Source organism: Poromitra crassiceps, assembly GCF_964638095.1.
Source record: "Poromitra crassiceps genome assembly, chromosome: 3".
Classification (NCBI taxonomy): Eukaryota; Metazoa; Chordata; class Actinopteri; order Beryciformes; family Melamphaidae; genus Poromitra; species Poromitra crassiceps.
In genome coordinates this window covers 28198149-28207363 of record NC_139625.1, presented here as the reverse complement: position 1 = coordinate 28207363, position 9215 = coordinate 28198149, and the positions used below count along the sequence as shown (strand labels likewise).

The window sequence follows — 9215 nt, the reverse complement described above, 5'->3', positions numbered from 1 at the left end:
TAATTACAAAATATTGTTGACGTGGTTGTTGTTGTTTGAACTACCTGTATAACGTTACAGTAACATAATGTTTTATTGTTTGTATGTTACAGTATTTCTTCCCTGTTTGTACTACCTTGTACAATGTGTTTTGGCACTACTGTACTATTATGGTCATGCCAATAAAGCCTCTTTGAATTGAATTGAAATGACAGAGAGAGAGAGAGAGAGAGAGAGAGAGAGAGAGAGAGAGAGAGATAGAGAGACAGAGCCGAGAAGAAGAATGAAGGGAAGGGCAGAGTGAGAGAGAAGGAGAGGATGGGACTTTTGACTTCTGCCCCGTCTGCAGCTGTGTGCCGAGTCGACCCCGGGTCCCAACTATAAATCCACATGGTCAAATCTACAGGAAAACAAGACGAGCTTCTCCTGTTGAGGGGGTGAGAGAGGGGGTGAGAGAGGGGGTGAGAGAGGGGGTGAGAGAGGAGGTGAGAGAGGGGGTGAGAGAGGAGGTGAGAGAGGGGGTGAGAGAGGGGGTGAGAGAGGAGGTGAGAGAGGGGGTGAGAGAGGAGGTGAGAGAGGGGGTGAGAGAGGGGGTGAGAGAGGGGGTGAGAGAGGAGGTGAGAGAGGGGGTGAGAGAGGGGGTGAGAGAGGAGGTGAGAGAGGGGGTGAGAGAGGGGGTGAGAGAGGGGGTGAGAGAGGAGGTGAGAGAGGAGGTGAGAGAGGGGGTGAGAGAGGAGGTGAGAGAGGGGGTGAGAGAGGGGGTGAGAGAGGAGGTGAGAGAGGGGGTGAGAGAGGGGGTGAGAGAGGGGTGCAATTGGATTCTCATCATTTCACTTAGCGAGTGAACAGCTGCAGAACACAAAACGGAGGGGGGGGGGGGGGGTCGGGGGGAGGGGGGGGGGTGGTCGGGGGTGCTCCTGAAAAGAAAAAGAAAAAACAGAGCAGGGCAGAGCGGCAGTGGAGAGACGAAGGCGGCTTTAGAATGAAGGGTTGCGCAAGACAAACACTTCCCCACTGTGGAGCTGAAATGTTATTGTAAGGTCACTTGTAAGGTTCCACTGTGGAGCTGAAATGTTATTGTAAGGTCACTTGTAAGGTTCCAGCGAGGCGGCCCCTCACCCCCACCTTCTACACAGGCTCACTTCCAACAGCTAGGGCCCTTCTCTGGCCAAGGGTGTAAGACGGCAGCCCTACCTCGGCTTCCACAGTCACATTGCCGGTCCCAGTCGCATGACGACCTCGAGTCTGATAGGTGTCCGGTATCATCACATTCTAATTTAATGTCCAACAGCTGTCGAATAACCAATATGTGTTATTCCTAAGTCGGGTCAACGGTGCAAGTCAAAGCGAGGGAGCAGCGCATCAAGTTGATTATCATCTGAATGGTGACGGACTGACAGCTCTGTGGCACTTTGTGAGGGACTGACAGCTCTGTGGCACTTTGTGAGGGACTGACCGCTCTGTGGCACTTTGTGAGGGGTCCTACGGGTTTTTCCAAGGTTAACAGGGGCAAAAGGAATTCTATTTGACTGAACCCAAAGCCATTCAGCCAGCAGGAAGAGTGTGTGTGGTCTGAAACCGCATCCAGGGCCAACTGCCCAAACAAACTAATGAGTATTGTATACAGAGTAGACAGACCTTCATATTATTCACTCAGATTTTCCAGAAAACCCTACTCTAGGCGTCCCAGCATTAGCACACAGCTGAAAGTGGCAAAAAGTGAAAACAGACAATGGCTTGTTGAAATTGCACATGAATGCTAAGTGAAGTGGCCATTAAAGTGGGTCAATGAGGGAGTGTTGCTCACAGGGATTATATGACCCTGCTAAAGTAAACAGCAACTGACCTCCATTATGACTACTTATCACACAGCTTCCCTCCTCACGACAAGCCTTTCCTTTCTTTGCGCTGCGAGGGGTGAAGTCTGACACATTCCTCTCCCCGAATGTTTCCTCCAGCGTCCCCAGACCTGATGGGGTCAGCGGTGTGCGCTGAGAGATCCAGACCTGATGGGGTCAGCGGTGTGCGCTGAGAGATGGGGAACGTGCATTGTTGCAGCGGTATTACCGGGGCAGAAGAAGAAGAAGAAGGATCATGGCAGGGAGAATGGTTTCCACCTGGCTGTAGTGGAGATGGAGTTGGAGAGGGAATGGTTGCTGTTGTACCTCTGAGGTTTGCAAATTGCCTTGTGTCTCATTACCACGCACTTTTCCCAGGGCAATTTCAGGCCGCTTAATAAAACACACATACATTGAGAAACGCTGCTCGTTCACTCTCGTAACTTCTTCTCACGCACCTCCAAACGTTAGCGCCTCTGTAAAGCCAGCCGCTTGCAGTGTACTCTAATACATGGCAAATGAGCCCAGTCTACAGGGATGGCCTGTGTTTAAAATTAATTACTGTGGCCATGTCCAACCTGGGGGACCACTGCACATGATAATCCGCCCATTGTTCTCTGCAAATGGAGCCAGACTTGGTAAAGAGGGGGCTACAGAGAGCTGAGAAAGGCTGGGTGGGAGTAAAGGTCGGCTCATGCCTTGTTTTAACGACAGCACATTAACTTAATTCACTTCCTTCAACTTTACACTGGTAATAAATGGGAGGAAATGCAGAGAGAGACGCAGGGAAAAGAAAAGGGGGACGTGTGTGTGAGGGGGACGTGTGTGTGTGTGAGGGGGACGTGTGTGTGGTGTGAGGGGGACGTGTCTGTGAGGGGGACGTGTGTGAGGGGGACGTGTGTGTGAGGGGGACGTGTGTGTGAGAGGGACGTGTGTGTGAGGGGGACGTGTGTGAGGGGGACGTGTGTGTGAGGGGGACGTGTGTGACAGACAGGGATCAGAGTGTGCTGTAAGGAGCAGGAGTTGAAGACTGTTCCCGCAGAGAAATTACTATTTGGCAAAAAGTAACATGAAACCAATTTTTTATTTCTAATATCTAAATCGAGCGATTAAAGTGTGGCTTGAGTGAGGATGACTTAAGAAAAGTCTGTTTTAACAGCAGTGCTGCTGCGTGATTTTCTCTAAACAGCTCTCTCTCTGTTTTTCTCTCTCCTCGTGCCCTCTCCCCCAGTCTCACCGGATTGGCCCGTGTGCCAGAACACCGCTGCGTTATACCTTCTTACTATTCAGGGCCTATTTAAAAAATAAGAGGACTTTGGGGCATTTGGTTACTGAGAAACTAGCCTCATTACGTTGAAAGGAAATGGAAAACTGTCTGGAAGCCAAATGGCCTTGTGATTTTAAAGGCCCTTGGCATACAATGTATCTCATAGTACCTTCTTGTTATGAAACCATGATGTAATTCTGCTATAAAATGTATATTTTCCAAAAGGGTTACAGAGCAGTTTGTATGCTCTACATTTCTCCAGATGGCTCCAGAGGTGTAGAAAAGTAAACATGTGCCTGGCGCTAAGAACGTATTAAACGTATTCACATGCATGCCCCAAAAACACCGGCTTTTGTCCTGAGACCAAAAAAAGATTCAACTGAGCCTGATGTAATACCTGCCTGTTTGTAATTAAAATGCATCAAAACAGTGCCGTCCAGTGTGTGTGTGTGTGTGTGTGTGTGTGTGTGTGTGTGTGTGTGTGTGTGTGCATGCGTGCGCGGCGTGCATGAGCGCGTGTGTGTGTTTGTTCTTAGCACGTCTGGTTCATTGTTAGTCCTGCTACATAACAGAGACACCTTGTGCGTCTGTTGCCGTTCTGCGGAGCTCGTAGCAGGTCCGTACGTCCGGCCTGCATTCCTCCATCAGTGGAGCCCAGTGGTCCCCTGGCCTGTCACCACATTAGCGGCTCTGCTGGGACACATCACCGAGCACCTCCTCCAGCTGCTGGGGGGGGGGGGGACATCACCTAGCACCTCCTCCAGCTGCTGGGGGGAGGGGGGGGGGGGGGGGACATCACCGAGCACCTCCTCCAGCTGCTGGGGGGGGGGGGGGGGGCATCACCGAGCACCTCCTCCAGCTGCTGGGGGGGGGGGGGGGACATCACCGAGCACCTCCAGCTGCTGGGGGGGGGGACATCACCGAGCACCTCCTCCAGCTGCTGGGGGCGGGGGGGGCGGGACATCACCGAGCACCTCCTCCAGCTGCTGGGGGGAGGACGGGACATCGCCGAGCACCTCCTCCAGCTGCTGGGGGGGGGGGGGGGGGGGGGGGGACATCACCGAGCACCTCCTCCAGCTGCTGGGGGGGGGGGGGGGGGGGGGGTGTCAATTGTAAGCGAGGGGGGAGTTTAGGCTTGGGCAGATGAAGCCAATGCGGAAATACTAAAGACTGCAGTTCCTCGAATGGCCACTTGAGGTCAATCACCATTCACCCCCATGTTAAAATGCCCGACTTTACAGCAGAAATAAACATGGTTACAGCGTGGTTAAAAAAACAGTTTGTGGGTCTCTATAGCTAATTTCACCCTTCATGACAACTACTGTATGAGGGGTGAATTTTTATATAAATCACCTGTTCAGAGTCAAATAGACGATAATTCAATTGAAATTGAATTTTTTTTAAGTTTTATGTATGTTCTGTCGTTTTGGGCATGATGGACAGATGGCCTGTCCAGCGATCACGCAGCACGCCCATCACAGACAAATTGCAGGCGGCCTTGCAGTTCTGTGGGAAAGCCCTGGTCCCGCAGCCAAGCTGCTCAGGTGCCAAGATGGCTGCCGCCAAAACGCCAAACTGTAGGCTTCAAAACGGGAGTCCACAAACCAATAGGCGACATCACACGCACTCCGTCCATCTCTTTTTACACTCTATGGATGTAAGAGGCTTTACAGTATAGAGAAGGCTCCAGTGCACTGAGCTATATAGCTGCAGTGTCTTCGTGCGTGTGTGTGTCTGTGCGTGTGTGTGTGCGTGTGCGTGTGTGTGTGTGCGTGCATGTGTGTGTGTGTGCGTGTGTGTGTGTGTGTGTGCGTGCGTGCGGCAGGAGGACACATTAGGGTCAGATGTAAAGTAAAGGAAAGTCCCATACCTGAGTGTGTGAAATTTGTTCTCCGCATTTGACCCCTCCCCTGGGGGAGCGGTGAGCAGCAGCAGTGCCGCGCTCGGGAATCATTTGGTGATCTAACCCCCCAATTCCAACCCTTTGATGCTGAGTGCCAAGCAGGGAGGCAATGGGTCCCATTTTTATAGTCTTTGGTATGACTCGGCCGGGGATCGAACTCACAACCTCCCAGTCTCAGGGCGGACACTCAAACCACAAGGCCACTGAGCTGGCTATGTGATGGTTGGTTATGTGATGTGATGACTGACAGCAACAGCCTTGAAATTGTTCACCCTAACTTACTGTCCTCTCAGGTGCATTTGTTGAAAAGCTTAGATAACGGCAGTAAAATAACACTTCCAGCGCGATTTTACAATTTCACACATAAGTCAAAGGGGGCCCGTGCTTTATAATTTAATTTGCATTTGTCAAAGATGTCATCATACATTGTTAAATTTTATAGGGACAGTTTTACGGCCTTGTTGGCCTCAGCTTCTCCATAAAAGCACAAGTCTCTAGTCAAAAGCACTGAGTGTATTTGACAGGATGTCAGAGTCAAGCTGTTGTATTTGGATGATAACATGGACCTCACTGTGTCATCACTTCTTCTGGGCAAACTCTTGAATATTTGCACTTCATGCAGTGTCAAATCAAAACATCATTCAGAAGCATCTTATTTGGAGCGTCTGGCAGCGACATATCTGTTGATGTGTCTGTTGATGTGTCTGTTGATGTGTCTGTTGATGTGTCTGTTGATGTGTCTGTCTGTGCATCTGCAACTTCTTTCAGGGGGAAACGATGAAAAACAGGCCACATATATATCCCTCTTGTTTTCTGCGATTAAATCAGTCTAGAGCTGCACAGTAGAGACATTGACCATCCATCCGATGAGACGGACTATTTACCGTCGGATTCCCCTGTTCAGGTCTCTCTCCTCTGACATCTGTTAATCTGTAAACATAGATAATTGCCTGTCTAATCTTATTTAGCCTTCACGTCTTGTTTACTTTTGGTTTCTCCGTGCTGTGAAGGCATGGCTGCCACGCTGTGAATGAGGCATTGTCTGCAGAACCACAGATCTAATCTCCCCCTCTAAGCCGCCGCCCGCCCGCCTGCCCCCCGCCAGCCTGCCCCCCACCAGCCTGCTCCCCGCCAGCCTGCTCCCCCACCACAAGCCCTGATAGCCACATGCAGGTATTGTACCTATCAGACGCCTCTTCACTACCATGCTGAGGAAGATAATACAGAGAGAGCTACCTATATAGCCCTGCTTGTTTTCCCACTGAGAGCTCTTCCAGGTAAATCTGTCTGGCTTTCAGATTCCTCTCATTAAAGCTGAAATTTGTTTTCAGATATTGCCTTGGCCTTTCACTCAAGGCGCTGGACTGCATCACACAGGTTTCGGCAGTCAGTGATGGCGGATGAAATCATAGAAATTGTGCAGACAGTTATTCATGAGGTGTTGACAAGCTCATTGCAAGTTGTCTTTGTAATACAAAGTATTGATATTGGCACAATAAACACTGCTGTGAATTGTGGTCAAACTGAGGTTCCCCCTCTACCCTCACGCTTTCGATCACTCATGAACACGCGCACGCACGAGCGCAACACACACACACACACACACACACACACACACACACACACACACACACACACACACACACACACACACACACACACACACACACACACACACACACACACACACACACACACACACACACACACACACACACACACACACACACACACACACACACACACACACACACACACACACACACACACACACACACACACTGATGTGAGACAGTCCCTGGGCCAGCCCCAGGAGAGCTGGACTCTAGCACTGACTTGTGTTCTTTCACCCTGGGAAGCTGATGGATATGTTTATTTGGCTTAGCTGCAGTGAATGCACACACAGTCTCTCTCTCTCTCTCTCTCTCTCTCTCTCTCTCTCTCTCTCTCTCTCTCTCTCTCTCTCTCTCTCTCACACACACACACACACACACACACACACGCGCGTGTGCGCGTGCGCGCACACACACACACACACACACACACACACACACACACACACACACACACACACACACACACACACACACACACACACATGGCCATGACTGGGTAAGGGTTGGCTTGCCCTCTCTCATTCCCCTCTGTTGATTTTGGGTTGTGTTTAGAGATTTTTTTTTTTTTTTTTTTTTTTTAGTTTTTCCTTCTCTTACTTCTCAGTGTGAAGATGTTAGAGCCAACTGAGATTTTCTTCATGCTCGCAACAAACCACAGCCCGACTTCACTTTAGGAAGCAATGAACCCGGTACTACATGCACATAATGAAACATGCTACTTTATCACAGCAAAGAGAGAAAGAATTCAAAAATTCAAGAAAGAATTCAAGAAAGAATTCAAGAAAGAAAGAAAGAAAATTGGTTGTAAAGATTTGTTCCTCACCTCTTGCGCAGTCAGTCATTAAAACAGCCTCAAAGATGAGCAGTACAATCTGCAGGACTCCCATCCTGACCAAAGACAACTTCATATTCCACAAATCTAAAAGACACATGGCAATGGCACACTGTAAACTCACATAGCAGGACCCAATATAAATACAGGGTCGATTTTTGAAAAAGTAATTTCTCACCTCTATGAAATAAGTACATACATACACATACATACATACATACATACATACATACATACATACATACATGCATGCATGCATACATACATACATACATACATACATACATACATACATAGCCTACATACATACATACATACATACATACATACATACATATACATACATACATACATAGCCTACATACATACATACATACATACATACATACATAGATATATAGCACTGTATGTATGTATGTATGTATGTATGTATGTATGTATGTATGTATGTATGAATGAATGTATGTATGTATATATGTATGTAGCAGCGTATGTACTGTATGTATGTATGTATGTATGTATGTATGTATGTATGTATGTATGTATGTATGTATGCATGTATGTATTTATTTCAAAGAGGTGAGATTCTATGTCCTACACACACACACAAAATAAGGTTAGTTCCTATGGCAGGAGGATATAATCTTTAGTTGACCTCAATGGTTCCCAAACTGGGGTCCAATGACCTCTTTAAGAGGGTTCTAATGGACCCCCAGCAAAATGAGGAATAATTTAATTTCAATAGCAACCCTGGGGTCTGAAGTGATGTTCTACTCGAGGTCGTTGCCATAAACAAAATAAGAAAAAGTTTAGGAAGTCCAGGTTGATCTCATAGTAAAATGACTTATGTCGGCTAACTGTCCAATAGGCTAGTCTAGGCCGGGGATAGCAAAGTTGACATGAAAACGTTTATGTTGGTAGCCCGGTGGTTATCTTGGCTGTGCTTAACTCGCAGTAAATAAAATCACTGCTGCTCACTCGTACTGTCGTTAGTGTCGTAGCTTGACTGTGCATGAAAATAAATCAATAAAATATACTTAAAGCTGAAAAGGCCTTCTATTAATATGTAATCTAATATACATACCTGAATATTCAATGAATGAAGTCAACCTTGTATCAACCTCTTGACAGAAACGCATGTAGATGAAGTCCGTGGAGAGTCCATGAATCAAAGTGACAGTGGCCGAGTTTTCACCGACCTCTTCCACACGAGCAGGCGCCTGCCTTTGGAATAACCAACGAATTCAAGTGGAAAATAAAACTACTCGCGTCCATCAATCACATTAAAAGTATCATATGCTAATTTGTTTTAACACAGAGCAGCCTCACTCCAGTCCGTGCACCAAGTGACTTTTCCAATGCGCACTGCAGAGGCTTGTGGTCCGTCCCAGCTCTCCAACTTCGGGCCAATCACAGACTCTATGGCTGGACACATTTATCAGCAGTTAACTCTTTCTCTCTCAGACCTCCTCGTCACAAGACCGATCTCACACTGCCAGGTCCATGTGTAACGTTGTTACCAATAAAACCTTGCTATAAGAACTGTATAAGACATTTTAGAGAAAAGAAGAAGAAGAAGAAGAAGAAGAAGAAGAAGAAGAAGAAGAAGAAGAAGAAGAAGAAGAAGAAGAAGAAGAAGAAGAAGAAGAAAAAGAAAAAAAAAATATACACACACACACACACACACACACACACACATATATATATATATATATGTTTTTAAAGTAATTTCTCACCTCTATGAAATAAGTACATACATACATACATACATACATATATA

General features: G+C 47.4%; 1 protein-coding gene across 1 annotated transcript in view; it reads right to left on the bottom strand.

The window, feature by feature from the left end:
- LOC310772654 (fibroblast growth factor receptor-like 1) overlaps positions 1-8747 on the bottom strand; it is a 46183-nt gene extending 37436 nt beyond the window's left edge. Inside the window, exons 1-2 of the mRNA XM_083632511.1 lie at positions 8520-8747; positions 7427-7522 (exon numbers count right to left, since the gene is read on the bottom strand). Coding sequence (XP_083488637.1) covers positions 7427-7522; positions 8520-8574 — 151 coding nt within the window. The 5' untranslated portion in view covers positions 8575-8747. The remainder of the gene's footprint in view (positions 1-7426; positions 7523-8519) is intronic.
- Between the last annotated feature and the right edge of the window lie 468 nt (positions 8748-9215).